This window comes from Pantherophis guttatus, chromosome 6, assembly GCF_059756535.1.
Source record: "Pantherophis guttatus breed Tessera chromosome 6, ASM5975653v1, whole genome shotgun sequence".
Lineage (NCBI taxonomy): Eukaryota > Metazoa > Chordata > Lepidosauria > Squamata > Colubridae > Pantherophis > Pantherophis guttatus.
The window spans coordinates 57,176,788-57,196,967 of NC_142068.1; the positions used below are offsets into that span (position 1 = coordinate 57,176,788).

The 20,180-nt window shown below is 36.9% G+C and overlaps 1 protein-coding gene across 3 annotated transcripts in view; it reads left to right on the top strand.

Annotated features, from left to right (window-relative positions):
- SEC23IP (SEC23 interacting protein) overlaps positions 1-20,180 on the top strand; it is a 37,430-nt gene that overhangs the window by 2,165 nt on the left and 15,085 nt on the right. For all 3 annotated transcript variants that reach the window (XM_034440272.2, XM_034440274.2, XM_034440273.2), the window contains exons 2-15: positions 352-890; positions 1,596-1,782; positions 4,242-4,435; positions 5,193-5,282; positions 7,133-7,253; positions 8,081-8,170; positions 8,806-8,947; positions 10,658-10,866; positions 11,147-11,259; positions 13,262-13,432; positions 15,710-15,805; positions 16,817-17,008; positions 17,412-17,567; positions 19,405-19,507. In XM_034440272.2, coding sequence (XP_034296163.1) covers positions 352-890; positions 1,596-1,782; positions 4,242-4,435; positions 5,193-5,282; positions 7,133-7,253; positions 8,081-8,170; positions 8,806-8,947; positions 10,658-10,866; positions 11,147-11,259; positions 13,262-13,432; positions 15,710-15,805; positions 16,817-17,008; positions 17,412-17,567; positions 19,405-19,507 — 2,403 coding nt within the window. The remainder of the gene's footprint in view (positions 1-351; positions 891-1,595; positions 1,783-4,241; positions 4,436-5,192; positions 5,283-7,132; positions 7,254-8,080; positions 8,171-8,805; positions 8,948-10,657; positions 10,867-11,146; positions 11,260-13,261; positions 13,433-15,709; positions 15,806-16,816; positions 17,009-17,411; positions 17,568-19,404; positions 19,508-20,180) is intronic.

The following is a 20,180-nucleotide window of genomic DNA, read 5'->3' on the forward strand; positions in this document are numbered from 1 at the left end:
TGTTAAATGTAGCCTATAGCCATCAAAGGAAAGTTCACCTGCTTATAGATTAACTGATGGCGCCTTGATAGTTTAAAAAGCTGGCTGATATATTAGTGTTAATATTCCAAGTTGGCTACTGTATTGAGTGAACATCCTTATTGGGATAATGAAAGTTTGCCAAAAAAAGAAATTACTATCTTATTGAGGTAATACAAATACTGTAGCTGAGCAGAAAGGCTTGAAAATGGTAGAGATGTTTGTTGCTGAAATGCAACAGTGAACTATAGCACTGTTGATTTTTGGTTGATGTTATGGAGGAGGTGCCATTCTTTCATATTTTTATTGATCCTACTGTATTCTTTAATGCAGATGATAACACAGATGTTGGTGAAGAAGACAGCTTCTTAGGCCAGACATCAACAAATGTGAACCCTCCATCTACGTTCAGTTATTTCTCTCAAATTCCTAGCAGTAGTGATCCCTTTGGAAGCATTGGACAACCACCCTTAGGGGTGGCAACCTCAACCCAAGCTGGAACATCTGTTTTCTCTAAACCTCCAGTTTCTTTCCCTCTTCTGCCTTCATCACAAGATGGGCCAAATGTATTTTCAGCTTCTGCTTCCAAATCACAGTCTTTTAATACTCCTTCTACTTCAGTACAAGGAATTGGAACTTATCAAACACCTCAGCAAAGTGGTCCTCCATCAGCAGTCTTTTCAACACCACCTCAGGGAGCATCACAACAAGGTTATAACCCCTATCGTCATACTACCTTAAGTAGTAGAGCCAATCCTTACATCACTCCCCCCCAGCTGCAACCGACACAAGCACCTGCCCAGAATCTGCAGCCTTCACCTTCTGTACCATCTATCCAGAAGTATCCAACTCCTGCAGGACCAATGCCACCGGTAGGAAGTTTACCTTTCAGTATATTGCAATTACTATAAAAAGGTTAAGGACTCAATATCGTAGTTTATTGTTCCTCTTAACAATTATCGTTTCACACACTCACATTTTCTAGGAGCTCAATAACAATGATTTATGATTTGCTGAATATGTTTTGTAACTTGATTTAACTGAGAAAGGAAAATTTAACAAAATTAAAACAAAAGCATTTGAGACACTTGTTGCCCTTAAAATAAAGTTATATGCATTTGCTATCTTAGCCCTTGATTATTATTTTGCATGAAAACAAAAATGAAATGTTTTTGATATTAGAATTTTTGACACTGTTTAATTATATCAAGTAAAGAGTTTATTGGTTTATTGGTCATATCTGAATGTAAAATATTTGCAAAATTATGAAACTGATTAATTTTTGTATTTAATTTGAAAGTTTTGAAAGCTATAATGAATAGAGTTTTGATTAGGATTCAGTTGTGAAACCTAATGTCCACCACCTAGATCAAGTTTGATAATAATTGGCAATCAGATATACAAAATTAAGACACAACTCCCATATTGCTTTTTCTTGCTATGCTAATTCAAAATCTATAAGAATAATGTATTCTCGTAATTCAGAATGGAATTAATTGTACATAATTAAGACCTGTATCTAAACATCAAGTAAAACTTTGAAATATTAAGGAAACTTTCTCTTTTTTTCATTCTAGCCAGCCCTATTACCTCAGACATCAATGTCAGCAGGCCCACTTGTTAAGGCACCACCTCTCTTATTACAAAACCAGTATGAATCAGTTCAGCCACATTGGTTTTATTGTAAGGAAGTGGAAAACAAGGAGCTATGGATGCCGTTCAGTGATCTAGATTCTACAACTCTAGAGAAGGTTTATAATTCTGGTAAGATTTAAGAATTGTCCTTTGTGTAATAATGTGTGCTTTTGGACATAAAGAGAATAGATAAGCATAATATTTAATATAAGGATCATTTTTACAGTGAGATATGATTTGCATATATTTAAAGGCTTTTTTTTAGTGAAAATATGAGATCTGATAGTTCCTTGTTTGGAGACAAATAATGTTTGTTCAGAAACTCTATGTGCTGTTTTGCTTTTCCTGTTATTTTCTGAGAACTGTCCTGGAAATGATCAAACAGAGCATTCCTCACAGATGTCATAGCTTAAAGAGTTATCAGAAAATACTAACTTGTTAAATATAGGTATATCACCGTGTTTCTCCGAAAATGAGACTGGGTCTTATTTTCTTTTGGGCTCCAAAATAAGCACTAGGACTTATTTTGGGGGGTGTCTTTCCCCCCCCATGTACATGAGGCCCACTTCTTCTGCTTGCTCACAGCAGGGCAGGAGGCCGCGTGGCATACCAGTGTCACTGCCACCGGAAGGTAGCGGTTGGAAGTAACCCTGCACTGGCATACCTCAGGTCTCCCACAGCTAGGCCACCCACACCCCAATACCTCCCTTGCCTCACGGCTGCAGCTCCACAAACCCTATCCACAAGGACCCTGCATGGCTGCCAGCCCACTTCTGCTTGCGGCCACAATGGAGCAGGAGGCTAAGCAACACAGGTCCTATGGCCATGAAATGAGAGGGGAGGGGATGGAGCTGCCCCACATGCCCCTCACCGGCTGTCATGCCCCCATCGGTGTCTGAATCTGTGGGCGAAGACGAGCTGGAACCTGAGCCGACAGAGATTGAGGTGGTGGCTTCTTTGGCTTTGGAGGGAAATGGGGAAGGGCAGGACCAGTCAGGCTGGGGCATTTCAGGATTAGAACATCTTGTAGACAGGGAGAAACGGGCAGGATGAACATGAGAGACATAGCTCAGACGAGGAGCAAGGATGGCCCTCCTGATCCGAGAGCACAGAGAGTGGAGAGAAGGCAAGAACAGCACAGACTGAGCAGGCTACTTGGGAGGAGAGTTCCCCACCCATCTTCACAAGGCACATCTGGGGAATGAGACTTAAGGAGATGCTGTGAGGAAGTGCATTTGTTGAGAACAAATGCTAAGTTCCTGAAGTGTTAAGTGCTGATGTTTGAACTTTCCAAGAGTCCTTGCATTCTTTCTAGCTTTCTGGACTAATTAACTGGATCCTTGCTTCCTGAACTCCTTGATTTGCCCTGCTAAATTTATTGCTGTGCAGTTCTGGGGTACACAGTGCTGGACTGGGTTATTTGCAACTGCTTGAGGTGTGTGTGGGGGTTTGTCATCACTTTGCTCTGGGAGTTGCCAGAAACGTGGGAGAGTTTGGGGAAATAAAGAGTTTGGAGCAATAAAGGGCTGATTTGAACTGCGAGCTGCCTATGTTATCTCTGTGCTGTGCCCCAGGTCATCACACCGGCTTACCTTAGGGCTCCGCAGCCAGGCCATCCATGCCCGACACTTGCCTCACCTCACAGTCGCGGTACCAGCACACCACTCGGTCTCCTGCTCCATTGCGGCCGTGAGCAAGCAGAAGAAGTAGGCCAGTGGCCATGTGGGTTCCTGCTGCACATGGCTGTTGGTGCTGCCACCATGAAGGCAGATGTCGGGGCATGGGTGGCCTGGCTGCGGGGGCCCTGAGGTAAACCAGTGCAGGGCGTGTGGTGCAGCTACACCCGCCTCGCCTCGTGGCTGTGACACAGCGAGCAACCAAATGGAATGAGCTGCTGGCTGGCTCCACAGGCTCTTTAAGACTTATTTTGAGGGTAGGTCTTATTTTCAGGGAAACTATATGTACATTTTTTACCTGTCATACTACAGTATTTGATTTATATAAAATATTTAATGATCTTGATGACAGTTATTCATGTAATCAAGATTAAGCGGCCAATTCTATAAGAGAGATTTTTGTTCACTTTTTTACTTACTTTTTAAGTAAACCTTAAGCAAGTTTACTACAGAAGGTTCCATAAAGTCATACATTTGAGTAATGAGGAGTAATTCTGTCACGATTCTTTAGAGAAAACTCTCTAGTCATTTCAAAATAACAAGATTGGATACTGAATACTTCATTACTCAAGGAGGATTTCCCTCTAGTTTTCAGATTATTTCTCCTGTTTCTTGTTTTTCTCTATGGTATCTACTGAACTTTTTTATTGTATCCATGCTGGTGTATTTTTTTATATATTGTCTGATTCTGACATCACCAATGAGCAAAGTGGAACAACTGTTGAAAGAGATTCAACAGTAAATCTAGAAAACTTTCCAACTTGCCCTCATTTTCCAATAGAAGCTTTAGTTCAGAAACAAAATATCACTGTTCAGCGTAAAATTTGAAGCTTTCTCATTTCCAGTATTCACAGGTTTAGATGAGAAAGGGAGAAAGATTGATAAAGTAATAACTTTCTTCTTAATCTTTAGTGCAACCTGATCCAGAGAGTGTAGTCTTGAGTACTGATGGAGGACGTTATGATGTTTATCTATATGACCGTGTGAGGAAAGCTGTATATTGGGAAGAACAACAGTCTGAAGTAAGACGATGTACTTGGTTTTATAAGGGAGATAAGGACAGCAGATTTATTCCTTATACGGAAGATTTCAGTGAAAAACTGGAGGTGAGTATTTTTAAAAAGGAAGGCAACAATGTTAGCTATAGATTTTTTTTTAAATCCCAAATTCAAAAGTAAAATTTCTTTTGAATAATAAAATAATGTGCTACCACATCCTTATCATTATCATCAGTTCCTTTTGTGTGAAGCGCATAGGGCAGCAAGCTTTTCCCAATGAATCTATTTTAAAAATCATTTTATTATTTTGTGGCCTTTGAGTTATAAAAATGTTGCTGTAATATTAATTTTAAACCAGAATTTGAGTAGAAAGTAAAAAATGTTGAAAATTGGGTTTTTATTATTTTTTTTAATGCAAAATTACTTTATAATGAATAGATTATATATGGCAAATATATGTTAATTATTCTTACTATACAATCTAGATTATTTCATTTTACAGCCAATATGTTTTGAAACTCGAGCATTCTATGCTGCATTAGCTGAAAATAGAATTTCATATTGTTAGTATCTGACTTTCATTGTGGCTTCTTGGGGGCAAGTGCCATTTAGAACATACTAGGCATGAAACACTATGGGAAAAACATCTTTGTCTTCCTAGTTTTAATTATATTTAAATAGTGACTGCCTTTAGAAATTTGATTAATTGGTAGGAAATGCATAGTCTCTATAAACAATTTGTGGGATGTGGGAACAATTTGAGGTTTAATATAATATTACAAATGAAATTAAATTGCATTCTTGTCACATTGTCCTTTGATGTGGTTTCTTGATATTCAAGTTGTATCATTTATGTTTGTTGTAGGCTGAGTATAAGAAAGCTGTTACCACAAATCAATGGCATCGGCGATTAGAATTTCCAGGTGGAGAAACTTTCGTTATGCATAATCCTAAGGTAATGAGAATGTTGCTTAATTAGATACTCTGGAGAGCATCAGTAATGTATTGGTATTATCACTTTGGAGGATGATCATAATAGGATACAGAAGTAGGACCCTGTTTGGGCAAAAGGGGAAGGTTGAAATGTCTTCAGGTGGTTTAGGGTAGTTTTAAGGGTAGATTATGGAGGTTTAAGGAAGAGAATTGGAATGGTTTTACTGCCAGAGGTCTCCTGTTACAATTTCCATTCTAAACCCTGAAAAGTACTAACATTGGAAAAAAATATTTAACACCCAATTAGTTTAAAGTGGTTGGAAAGCACGCTGGTAAAATTCCACTAGTTTTTAATGATTTGGGGTTGTGGGAGGTTGCTCCTATTTGGGGCCTAAAATGGTGCCATTTTGCTTTTTAAAGAGCAGTTAATCATATCTGTCTATCAATCACCATACTTTAAGGGATAGCTGATTCATCTTAGAGCCCACCTTATCTACCGTATGTTTCCTGGTGAAATACATGGGAAAATCCCAATGGGGAGTAAATTGACTCAGGGTTATCGTTAAGTCTTCATGAATTCAAAGAGCAAAATGATACTGCTAACAGATTTGTAGTGCTTTGATATCCTAGGGAGGGCGCTGAGTTTTCCAGCCTACCTTATCTATGTTTCCTGGTAAAATAAATGGGAAAACGCCATTGGTGGGCAAATACATATAGGGTTAGAGTTAGGTCTCCATGAATTTGGACAGCAAAATGGACATCTCCAATGGATTTGTAGTTTGTTGGTATGCTTAGGGTCGGGCTAACTTTTCGAGCCAGCAGTATCTACTTTTCCCGGTAAAATACATGGGAAAATCCCTTTGAGGGGCCAAATATACCTAGTGTTAGGGTTAAGTGTCCATGAATTCGGATATCAAAATGAACATCTCCAATGGATTTGTAGTGCATTGGTATGCTTAGGAGGGGCTGAATTCTGAAACCTCTGTTATCTACATTTCCTGGTAAAATGCATGGGAAAATCCCATTGGGGGGAAAATCCACTTAGGGTTAGGTCTCCATGAATGTGGGCAGGGTTAGGTCTCCATGAATTTGGACATTGCCAATGGATTTGTAGTGTGTTAGTATGGCACTTTCAAGCCAGCATTATCTATTTTCCTTGTAAAATATATGGAAAAATCCTATTTATTTATTTATTTTTTATATGCCGCCCTTCTCCGGAGACTCAGGGCGGCTTACACTGCGTTAAGCAATAGCCTTCATACTTTTGTATATTTTATACAAAGTCAGCTTATTGCCCCCACAAACCGGGTCCTCATTTTACCCACCTTAGAAAGGATGGAAGGCTGAGTCGACCTTGAGCCTGGTGAGAATTGAACTCGCAGTAATTGCAGGCAGCTGGATGTTAAATGCTACCTTATAGGAGGCATTAGCCTCCTATGCCACTCAGGCTCTGTTTTGAGAGGGATTGGTTCCTCTGTATTGAGGGACCAATCCACTTAGGGCTATGTCTCCACAAATTTAGGCAGCAAAATGGACATCCCAATAAATTTACAGCATGTCCAACACAATCTTATATTAGGAGGCATATTGGATGTTTTTTTCAACAGTGCAGTTTAACACTTTTTGAATAAAGTGCTGTCACAAATCATTATTTCAGGGGTTGTGAATCTTTTAAATCAATTTGGAAATTGAAATAAATATAAACTTAATTTTTGTCTAGTATATGCTAAACAATCTTATGCCATTTTTTTCTTGGCAAAAAAATCTGTAGTAACTATGAATTTAATCCACATAAGCTATAGCATATATTTATTGCATAATATTGCAGTATGTTAAATTGGGTATACATATAATACACTGATTTTATCTCAGGTTATAGTTCAGTTCCAGCCTTCTTCAGTACCAGATGAATGGGGCACCACACAAGATGATCAGACCAGACCAAGAGTAGTTAAACGTGGAATTGATGATGATCATGAGGATATACCAGATGGTAAGTTGTACAGGATTTCATACAAAATATTCCCTTACAGCCTCTTGCTTTCTCCTCACATGCCAGGATGATAAATATGTTTTGGTTGAATAATATATTGGTTCCCAGCAAGCTTCTGAATATTGACTGTATAGATGCTGGTAATGGGTAAGGCTGGGTAAACACTTTTCCTCTGGATATCTGGTATCCAGTAGCCTCTCACCGACCAGTTCGCTCCCATAGAGAGGGGCTCCTCAGGGTGCCATCGGCCAAACAATGTCGACTGGCGGCCCCCAGGGGGAGAGCCTTCTCTGTGGGGGCACCTGCCATCTGGAACGAGCTCCCCCCGGAGATACGGAGGATCCAAGACTTACGCATCTTCCGCCACGCCCTAAAAACGTTTTTATTCCAACAGGCTGGTCTGGCCTAACTCTCCCTTTTAAATTGGCTTTTAAATTGGGTTTTAAATGTTTTTTTAGATAAATTGGATGTTTTAATTTGTTTTCTGAGCCTAAATTATTTAATCTGTTTTTAATAGTTTTTTAACTTTTGTATGTCTTTGTATTTTATCTTGGCTGTTCACCGCCCTGAGTCCTTCGGGAGTAGGGCGGTATACAAATATGATTGATAGATAGATAGATAGATAGATAGATAGATAGATAGATAAATAAATTTACCTTGAGATGTCTGAGAGACTATTTCTTCATTTTGAGATCACAAGGGATGCCTTAAAATGCCTTCAAAGTTGAATAGAAAAACATTGCAAATATATAGAAATATTTAAATTGGAAAGAATGTCTTGTAGTATTTATGAATGTAACTGATGGTATTTATTTTTATTTTTATAGGTGAAGTGTCTCAAATTGATCATTTGGTATTTATGGTCCATGGAATTGGCCCAGTCTGCGATCTGCGCTTCAGAAGCATTGTTGAATGTGGTAGGATTATTTAAATATGGATACAGGAATGCATTCCTTGTTCCTTTTTTCAGCTAGTACCTTACTATGTTCTTAGACCTTTATTTAGAGTTGTTTGTAAAATCACTTAGTCTAATACACTAAAGCATTTAGGCTGGTCTTTAAATTGGATTTCAAATCACAGCAGTTGTTGTATCAGAAATATAAACATACAAATTAAATGTGGCTAAGAAGATAATGGAATGAATAAACTGCTCTAAAGGTATAATCCTCTTAAAAGGTATTCAAATAAATGATATATTAGTTTTAAAAGCTATTAGTGAAAGAAAACAGAATTATAAACTATTATTATTGATAATATTTAAAAGTCAAGCTTTCCCATCAGGAGAGAGAAAAGTAGTAAATTGCTTCTGATGCTTTATCCAAATCAATTGCTTATATATTTTCTAATGGCTTGGAAGGTGAACACTCTAGAACTTGCTGGGGTTTTAAAAAATGAAAATAAGTGGAGTATACAAAATTTTAGCTATGTTTTTATAAGTCCACCTGCAGTGTTTGGACTAGAAAATATTTATTTTCAGAAATTAGAAATTCTGTTAGAGTCAGTATGCACATAATTACTATAAACTTAATACTTTTCTCCCTTTTTAAAAAAGTTGATGACTTTCGGACAGTATCCCTGAAATTGCTGCAAACACATTTTAAGAAATCGATAGAAGAACATAAAGTGAGTAGAGTCGAATTCCTGCCAGTTCATTGGCATAATGCTTTGCATGGAGATGCAACAGGGGTGGATAGGTAGGTCTACTGTACTCACTTATTTTAAGAAAGTAGAATTGTTCTTTGATCATTGATTACTATCTCAAAGTTGATCAGTTATGTCTTTAAGTGTATAATTTTGGCGACTTTTTAGTTTAGAATTACTAAATGTTCCTATGAAAAAGTATCACATGCTGAGAATTTATATCAATACTAACTTTTTCATTAGAATAAAAAAAAGTGATTTTTCCCCAGCATTTTATTCCATTTTTCATAATTGTATTTTATTGTACTATAACTGATTTGTCTGAAATAAGTCAAAGTTATACCATAGTTTTGAAATTAGCTTGATCCAACTGTGTTTAAGGCTGATCACACTTTAGAGCTTATACAAGGATGGGGAAAATAGAAAAATAGATTTAATAACTCTTGTTCTTGCCATCCTAAATATTTGCTAATTGTAATATTTGAATGCAACCAGTGTGGTTCCTTGAATATTTGAACCAGTCATTCTAGGACCGTGATGGCGAACCTATAGCATGTGTGCCCAAAGTGTCATGTGAAGCCATGTTGCCCGGCATGCACAGCCTTGCCTGTTTGTTTTCCGGGTTTCTGGCATGCATGTGCGCACGACAATCAGCTGTCCTTCACGCGCACAGCAGTGCTGAAAACTGGTGTGCGCATGTGTGATGGCCATCTGATTGTCGGGTGAGCATGCGCACCAGAAGTGTGTGATCCGGAGCGGATCCCTTCACACGCATGGCAGTGTCGAGAATCGGTGCGTGCATGCATGCCAGCTGATCATCGGGTGCGCATGCATGCGAACCCGGAAGTTCAACTTTTCCGGAGAGCGGCCCTGATGAGTGCACGCAATGTTTCCACGCAACAAGGTTCCCCATCACTGTTCTAGGATAATAGAGCTAAATGACTGTTGCACTAGTTAAGTGTTTTTAAATAATTCATCTGAGATAATGGAAGTGCAAATTGTGGTATGACAGCGTGATACACTGTGGCATACTTCATATCACTATGTTTAACGTAACTTGCAGGCTATGTAATAAATGGTGTATGAAGGGAACAAATTTGTCTCTGTCTGGTACATTGATTAGATTCATTCATTCATTTTCCACTTTTATTATTTTTATAAATAACTGAAGATGATTCCTTTGTCCTATTTCCCTCATAACAATAACCCTGTGAAGGTGGGTTAGGTTGAGAGAGAGTGACTGGCCCAAAGTCACCCTGCTGACTTTCTTGCCTAAAGCGGGACTAAAATTCACAGTATCTTAGTTTCTAGCTTGGAGCCTTAGCTCCTAGACCAAACTGGTGCATTGCATACTGCATTCATAGTTTGCCCAACTATGGGTTATTGAATACATCATCACTAATTAGGTTCACACAAAGTGAAACCTCAGTTTATTGAACCTTGATACAACAGACCAAATTTGTGACAATTTAAGTGATGATAGCATCAAAGTTAATCTCTACGATGGTGTAACTTTCAATTCAACAGAGGATCATGATTAACAGACTTCTTTTTCCTAAATGGTCTGTTAAATTCGGACAAGGCTGTTACAATGGAGTAGAGAAGCCACAAGGAAGATAATATCAGTGACCACGGTTGCTTTATAGATTTGAAAAATGATTTGTGAAAATTGCTTTGCCAATTTTTACTCGCAAGTTTCTTAGTTTTAGCAAAGTTTATTTGAAATCACTTTTTAATAACCTGTGTAATTGTGTGTTTTTAAGGAATATTAAAAAAATAACGTTGCCAACTATTGGACGTCTCCGCCACTTCACCAATGAGACACTACTTGATATCCTGTTTTACAATAGCCCCACTTACTGCCAAACAGTTGTGGAGAAAGTAACAGTAGAGATGAACCATCTTTATGCACTATTCTTGAGCAGAAACCCTGACTTTAAAGGCGGAATCTCTGTTGCTGGCCACAGTTTGGGTAATGCAACGTCTTAATATGATGATTAGTTCAATGTACCATTTTGTATAACACTTGAGAACTGTTGTCTAAATGGGGGGTTTAATTCTTAAAGTTGTAGTTATATTTTTGTCCTAGAAATGTCTCTAGTATTCTGACATTGGGAATATCTGTCTATTTTGTTAGGCAAAGGGAAGTTTGGAAACTATACTTAAGAGGTCAATGTGTAATTACTGTTTAAACTCAGACTGTTTAGATACCTCAAAATTCTATTTCTAACAATAGAGTTTGTATCTCCTAGGATCCTTGGTTCTATTTGACATACTGTCCAATCAGAAGGATTGGACGTCTGCAGTTAATTCTACTCCTGTTGCTTCCAATGGTGCTGTGAAAGATGTGACAGATGACCAGCAGGTATTTGTATTACCAAACAATCTTCCTTAATATTTGTGTGATTGCTAAAAAAAACTTCAAACGATCACTGCAATATTCAGAACGTTAGAAATATATAACCTAATCAAATTACACAGTAGTGCTTATCATAATTTACTGAATGTCTTCTTCCAAGTATATTGCTTTCTCTCATAAATGACCAGTTCATAAGAATGGTTACACTACATTAATCAAGGAAAAACATTTTCTACATGCCAACATACCGTATTTTTCGGACCGGACTATAAGACGCACCTTAGATTGGGGAGGAGAATAAGAAAAAAGCTGATTGGTGGGTGGATTGGCCTCCCGGAATAACCCTAATCAGCTGTTTCTAGAGGTGAATTTTAGCAACAGGTTCGTTGGTTGTGAGCTCTCTGCCTTGCTTTTTTTTCTGCCTCTGAAAATTCTGAAAAACTGTTTCAGGAAAAACTTTTTTTTCTGCCTCTGAAAGCCTCCGAAGCAGAGCTTCAGAAAAAAAGGCTTTTTTAGCCTCTTTCAGAGGCTTTTATTCTGAAGGCTAATTGTACTCTGTTCAATCTCCTTTCTTTGGTATTGGTATGTAGATTAACCTCTTCTGATCTGGTGGTTATTGTGTCATTCTCCAGATTTGTTAACTTAGTTTGGTTAGAACCTTTACTGATTCTTCTTTTGTTGCTTGCCATATTATTTTAGATAAAAGCCTTTCAGAGGCTTTTTTTCTGAAGCTTCGTTTCTGAGGCTTTTTTTCTGAAACTTCTTTCAGAGGCTTCTTTCAGCCTCTGAAATCTCCGTTTGCGAGGCTGGGCAGGGCTATATTTGGAGTATAAGACAGCCCCAGATTTTCACCCTCTTTTTTGGGGAAAAAAGGTGCGTCTTATACTCCGAAAAATATGGTATGCATACATGGTGTATGGTAATTAACCAGGTTTCTAAAAGGTCCTCTGTATTTTTCTTTAGAATCTTAGCTTTTATTGTTAAAAAGAATTGTCATAAATACCCTGTTTCCCCGAAAATAATTCCCAACCATAAAACAAGTCCTAGCATGATTTTTCAGGATGCTCACAATATACCATATATACTCGTGTATAAACTGAGTTTTTCAGCACATTTTTTATGCTGAAAAAGCACCCCTCGGCTTATACTCGAGTGCGAGAGTTCTTCGGTCTCTCCCGCTCATCTGTGGGCGCCTGCAGCCTCTGTGGGTGGTCCGATAACTGCTGATATCACCGCTCTTCTTTTCTCCTGCACATCGGCAGCCACTATGTTGTCGGTCTTACCTGTGCTTGGTCACGCCCCCTTGCTCCGCCCAAGCATTGCTGAATACAAGTACCGGTGTATCTCTGGTCTTGGATATACAGTACGTTTATTTACAGTACTTAGTCTGCTATATTTTATTTTTGAAATTTACCAGTAGCTGCTGCATTTCTCTTATTGACTCCTACTCGAGTCAATAAGTTTTCCCATAAGTTTTTTGTGGTAAAATTAGGCGCCTCGGTTTATATTCGGGTCGGCTTATACTCGAGTATATGCGGTAAGCCCTATCCTCAAAATAAGCCCCAGTTAAGATTGTCAGCCAGATGGATGCATTTAGTACCATATTTCCCCCAAAATAAGACCTAACCAGAAAATAAGCCCTAATGCGTCTTTTGGAGCAAAAATTAATATAAGACCCGGTCTTATTTTTGGGGAAACGTGGTAGTTGTATTGTCGCTATTGCAGAATATATTTTTTTTCTGTATGAGTTTTTACAATCCTTTAATGCCTTTGAGAGTTAACTCTAATTAGTGCTTAATCCCAGTGTTATTTAGATACAAACTAGATCTTCTGCAATCTAGGTTGGGATTCTCTTTGTGACATGGTGGATTGAAGTGAGCACCAAACATACACTCACTCTATGAGATTTATTTTTGAGCTATCCACATTCATTAGTGAGTGATTTATTTTGACTTTCCTTTGGTTTTAAATTTTATAATCTAATTCAGATTTTTTTTTTCCTTTCAAGGGATCATTGAATTCTAATTCTGCTGGTTGCTTACTGTCTCATTTAAATGATGAACATGGGGATCATGACGATGAAGATGATATTCCAACCTTGCAAAGAACTTTGGAAACACTTAGTTTGTCAGAGTATATTAGTACTTTTGAAAAGGAGAAGATTGACATGGAATCTCTGGTATAGTAAACATTTAAAAAAATATCATGGCTTGTTTGAATTCAAAACAACATTCCCATTTTATGCACATCTTGAAGTATCTATTGAGCCAGGAATCACGGTTATCCAGAGGAATTTATAAGCATACAGTAATACGTTCGTGAACATGAGATCATTACCACCCCTCCCCACTTCCTCTTGATCATTCAATGCCTGAAATATTTGCACCCTTTAAAATAATTTTAGGATAGTACAACGATGATAAATCCTTGAGAAGAATAAGTATTATTTTAGTGTTTGCACGGAAGTTGTCATAGATTACTGAACTGAATTTTCAGTTCAGTAGCCAGTTCTAGTGAATAAAAAAAGACAAGAGAAGAAACACTGGCACAAAATATAGAAGTATACAAATTTCTCAGTGGGCATCAGCACACTTCAGAGTATGTGCTATTAACAGGAAGCAGCTACTTAATTTTTTAGTTTTACAATTTCATCTGGGTTTTTTTTTGGGGGGGGGAGGTTGGCTTCTTGTGAAAAAGGATTTCATATTGCCCCAAAACACCAATGAAAGCAGGATCCTCATATTTAGCAATCAACCAACAGTACTCCGTGAGAGCAGCCATATGGCATCATATGTTGCCAAATGTCATTTTGCTAGAGTTGGCATTAGTGTTGACCTAGTGAAGGCCATAGCTCTTGTGAGTGAAAGACAAGCCAATGTATGAAGTTGAACTAATCCCAGGAAACTATATGCTTGAATTACAAACCTTGGAGTACATTCTTTGGTGTATAAAGGAGTCATTGGAATGGGTATTATTTAGGTCAACAGAATATGTAGTTTTTACCTTTGGTGAGAGTTGAGCAGGAAGTAGGAAAGACCCTTTCAATATACTCATTGAAGTTTCATGATCAGTGGCCAGGGATTTGAGAAAGAATTGAGCTGCAATTGGCATAAGATGTTTCCTGTACGTTAGGGGCCAGTGTCCTGGCATGTTGAAACTGAGAAATTAATTGGCTATGCCTTTGTCACTGCCACTGCGGGACTAAATTATCCAAAACAAACTCTTGATACTGGAAAGAGCTTGTTTTAATATTGAGTCTTTTCCAAATAATAACCTGTTCTTTCAGAGTGGAGAGGATGTAGAAAAATAAAAGCTTAATTTCCGGAGATAAATTAAAATGAATTAAAAACTAAAATTAAACATAAGATAACGATGCTGCAACTACATTGCTATCACAGTGGTAAGCTGAATGAGTACGATATATTGGTCACGATAACCTACTTAGGATTTCTCTGTGATGACATTTGGGGAATTTATTTATTTATTAGTTCAATTTATATGCCGCCCTCCTCCGAAGACTCAGGGCAGCTTACAATGCACCTATAGCAATAGCCTTCATTCTTTTGTATATACCTGCTTATTAGGGCTTTTGGCCCCCCATAAGCAGTGTTTCTACAAAGTCAGCTTATTGCCCCCACAATCCGGGTCCTCAATTTATCTACCTCGGAAGGATGGAAGGCTGAGTCAACCTTGAGCCTGATGAGATTTGAACTCGCACTAATTGCAGGCAGCTGGCAGCTAAGTGCTACATAACAGCACTTAGTCCGCTGCACCACCAAGGCTCTGTAAACTAATAGATTAGGTTTACAGTATTTGTTTTTAACATGTATTTTGATCTATTTTTATAAACTCTGGCTCCTACTGCTTTCAATCTACAAAACAAGGATAAATGTGGGGAAATAGCTGTTCTTTCAATTACACAGACTTGGTTATACTGGAATATCTTGATTTACCTCCCAGGATTCATGGTAATTGTCACCAGTGCATATGCAAGTCCTTGACTAACAACTACAATTGAGCCCAACATTTCTGTTGCTAAGTGAGACATTCGTTAAGCACGTTTTGCCTCATTTTGCAACCTTGCCACAGTTGTTAAGTGAATCACTGAATCACTGCATTTGTTAAGTTAGTAACATGGTTGTTAAGTGAATCTGGCTTTGCCATTGACTGAAGGTTGCAAAAGGTGATCACATGATCCCAGGCCACTGCAACCATCATAAATACAAGTCAGTTGCCAAGCATCTGAATTTTGATCATGTGACCAAGGGAATGTCATAGGCGTGAAAAACAGTCATAACTAACTTTTTTCAGTGCTGTTGTAAATTCGAATGGTGACTAAACGAATTGTTGTAAATCAAGGACTACCTGTACTACTAAAATGTTTATACTTCTTTTTGTATAACCAGATATTAAAAGAAAAATACAAAATCTGATTTACCTCATTTTATTTTGAAAGTTGCTGTGTACAATTGATGACCTGAAGGAAATGGGAATACCTCTTGGGCCTCGGAAGAAGATAGCAAACTTTGTAAAAGACAAAGCAGCCAAGCAGGTAGGAATAGTAGTTTTGCTTTGGGAAGCAATCTCATTTAATCTCTGTTTGAATATTAACATTTCATCACAGAAATGTGATAAAATACAAAATAAGCAACATAACATATTTTACTGACCCTATATGTGGCAATACTTTTGTCAAAGTATTATGAACAAATATTTAACAGTCAGCTCCTAGTTAGAATTTTTGTATTTGAAACCCTGAGAGCCAGTTTGGGGTAATGGTTAAGTGGAAAGCCATGAAAAACCTTACCAAGAAATTGGCAGTGATTTTTTTTTTTTTAATTTGATTTATATGCCGCCCTTCTCCGGAGACTCAGGGCGGCTTACAGTGCGCTAAGCAATAGCCTTCATACTTTTGTATATTTTATACAAAGTCAGCTTATTGCCCCCACAAACTGGGTCCTCATTTAACCTACCTTAGAAAGGATGGAAGGCTGAGTCAACCTTGAGCCTTGGAGAGATTCGAACCAGCAGTAAATTGCAGGCAGCTGTGTTAATAACAGGGTGCTTTAAACCACTGTAGTACCAAGGCCCTTAAACCCTTAAAGCTATAGAGAGAATGGGTTATAAATAATCCATCAGAAAAGTTGCAAAGCAAAATGAGGCAAGGAGAGGCTCATTAGATCAACTGAAAGAGAAAGAAATTAGCCAGAAATATTATGCACACATTTGAATAAATGGAAAAAATTGAAGATTCTATAGGGCATCTTAGGAGAGAAATTAAGTGCATTTTTAATGTGAAAATTTTAGCAAGTAAAGCAGAAATAATAAACAGTTGAAAAAGGACTTAGACAATTTGGCTTTCCTGGAATTGAAAGAAAAAATTAAAAAAAGAATTCTGCCTGAGATTCTGAGCAGTTACAGAAGATCCTGAAGAAAAGCTAATTGAACCTCTAACAAAATTAGTGTGTGTGCGTGTGTGTGTGTGTACACAAATACAAATGCACATATTTATTTAAGATTAATTCTTTGATTCTTCAGTTTTTAAAAATCTTTGTTTCAATAGGAACAAAAAAAGGCATTACTAGAGAAAAAGGCTGCAATGGAAGAAGTTGCTCAGACGGTTAAGTTTTCTTCGGCTACTGCATCTTCAGAACCTGCCATTCCTCAGGACACATCCAAACGAAAAAGCCCATTTGGAACATCTGTTTCATCTGCACACATAGACTATGAATTTTTTGAAGTGGGAACAGGCCAGGTATGATATATATATATATATATATAACGTAAAGGAATACATTTTGTTTGCAACTGATATAATTGTCTTCTTTTGGACCACAGTTTTTTCTGCTTAGCCTATGCAGTTACAGATAAAGGATTGTGTATTAGAGAATAAAATGAAAATATAAAATATTCCTCAGAAACTGCAGTACAGATGATATAATGTGCATATGGTTTGTTATGAACCTACTCATAGAGCATCAATTTCACATAAAACTCTTACAATGAAAGGCATTTTGCAATTTGCTATTTCCAAAATCAACTTTGTTATATCCAGTCTGGGGATACATGTAATAAATAGGCTGAAAGTGAAGTAGCTGACATACAAACAGATTATTACTCCTTTTCTTTTAAAAAATAAAATACTTTCTGTCTTGTAGGTGTCCGTGGTATACAACATGCTTGATTTTGAACCAGATATTTTCTTTGCTTTGGGTTCTCCAATTGGTGTATTTCTCACTGTAAGAGGAGTGGAAAAAATTGATGAAAGCTACAGGCTGCCAACCTGCAAGGGATTTTTTAACATATATCATCCGGTTAGTGAGAAGAATAGGTTTTCAATTACATTTAGTGAAAGTAATATTGTATCTTATGTATTTATATTCTAAGTAACTTTTTTTAAAACTAAGAAAATTTATTTGTATGGCATTAATTTCTGACATATTTTTATCGTATTTTATAGTTTTAAAAGATTGCATTGTTTATTTAGGGTTAGAGAGAAAATTGAATATTTGAAATCCTGAGTTATCATGCAAATCAGAGGAAGTTTAGAATTTTATACGGGTAGTTGTTGACTTACAACCATTTGTTTAATTACCATTCAGAGTTATAGTGGCACTGAAGAAAATGACTTACGATTCTGATTCTGATTTCAACCTTCAACCTTCATAGCATCCACATAGTCACTTGATAAAAACTGTGCTTGGCAACTAATATGTATTTATGAAGGTTGCAGTGTCCCAGGGTCATGTGACTGCCATTTGCGACCTTCCCAGGCATTTTCCAGCAAGGAAAAGTCAATGGGGGAAAGCAAATTTACTGAACAACCGCCTGTATCATTTAACAATGGCAATGATTTGCTTAACCACCATTGCAAAAAGTTGTAGAACTGGATGTGACTCATTTAACAACCACCTTGCTTAACAACAGATCCCAATTGTGGTTGTAAGTCGAGGACTACATGTATTTCTACCCTGGATTGTCTACTTTTTGATTTATTAAATATTTTGGGGTGAATAAGTTTCTGTTTGTGTTAGTTTGGGGTGAAAAGAGCCATGGTGGTGCAGTGGTTAGAATGCAGCATTGCAGACTAATTCTGCCAACTACCAGCAGTTTGATCCTGACTAGTTCAAGGTTGACTCAGCTTTCCATCCTTCCAAGGTCAGTAAAATGAGGACCCAGATTGTTGGGACCAATATGCTGACTCTGTAAACCGCTTAGAGAGGGCTGTAAAGCATTATGAAACGGTATATGAGTCTTAAGTGCTATTAATATCTCAGAATATTTTATAATTGTTCTCTATTTGTTCCTAAAGAGGAGCTACCTTCTGTTTTTCAAATGACCAAGATCTACACTGCTCAAAAAAATAAAGGGAACACAAGCAAAAGACATCCGAGATCTTATTAAATACTTTGTTCGTTACATACAGTAGTTTTGTGTTCCCTTTAGTTGTTTGAGCAGTGTATAAACTACTGTATGTAAAGAACAAAGTATTTAATAGGGCTATTTCATTCATTCAGATCTCGGATGTCTTCTGCTTGCATTCCCTTTGTTTTTTTGAGCAGTATATTTATCTTCCTATTCTAGTTCTCTGAAATTACAGATCAAAACTTTAGGCTTCTTGTAAGCATGAACAGAGGATGTATTTCTGTGTTTCATTTAACAACATACGTATTATTAGGATTTACTGTCTTAATTATTACAGAAGCATTTCTTAACTGAAAAAAGGTGGTGTACTCAATTTGTGTAGGATTCTATTTGTACACTAGAAACCTTGTATGTGTAATTTCTTTGTAAATTGAATGTGATATTCTGTAGCATAATTGAGTATTGAATGTTTAAAACCTGATGTTTCATTGTTTATCAATATACTAATTATACATGACCTCATGCATGATAATGTGTTTGCAAATAAATTAAATCTACAAATAAATAACATGTGAACAAATAGAAATAGAAAAGCTTTGTTAAGGATAATACTTTATTTTAGATATTGCATCTGCAACCATTTTCATGTACTTTCTTTCCCAACTATGTATTCTATGTTGGACCTCTGGCTGCTATTGGGAAATCAGTCCAATCTTTTTGTGTGAAAATAGTTGTGCAGTTCTGTGTTTAAACCTGAAAGCTTATGTTGTATTTTTTATTATTTAGCTTGATCCAGTGGCATACAGGCTAGAACCTATGATTATTTCTGATTTTGATGTGAAACCAGTCCTCATTCCACACCACAAAGGCAGAAAAAGACTCCACCTTGGTAAATAAAGCAAATTAAAATATTTTCCAATATCTGACTTGAAGATAAACCTAGTATGTATGTTATAAAGCAAAAAGAAGAAGCTTGCAAAGAGAGAAAGCAGCAACATACCAAGATATAAAATATTCATTATCAATTGATTGGACATTGTATGAGAAAAATATTTTATAAAGCTTTCCCTCCAAACTGCTGTTTTTTGCACATTGGTAATTTTGGAATGACTAGTGGTAAGGAATGCTACTATTTCTAACAGTGTCTGCCATTTAGTCTGTGTCTTTAACCTGACATCACAATGTGTAAAGGCAGGAAATGAGTTGTTGAAGTAGAGAATGAACAAAAAAATAAATAGGACAGAATTAAAGTGGTTATATAAATAGTTTATTGCAACAGTAGTAAAATACATATTTATCTATGTAGCAATGAATAGGTGCCTAAGTATAAAATGAAATAGGCAGAGCTGAAATACAGTGATGCTTAACAGTTTGTGAATCTTTTTGAATTTTCAATATTTCTGCATAAATATGACCTAAACTGTGATCTGCAAGTCCTAAAAGTAAAGGAAAGTAAAGGAACCTAAATAAACAATGACTCAAAAATGAATAAAAATACAATTTTTCATTAATTAATTAGGGAAAATGATCCATATCTACATATCACAGATTTTTAAGGACCA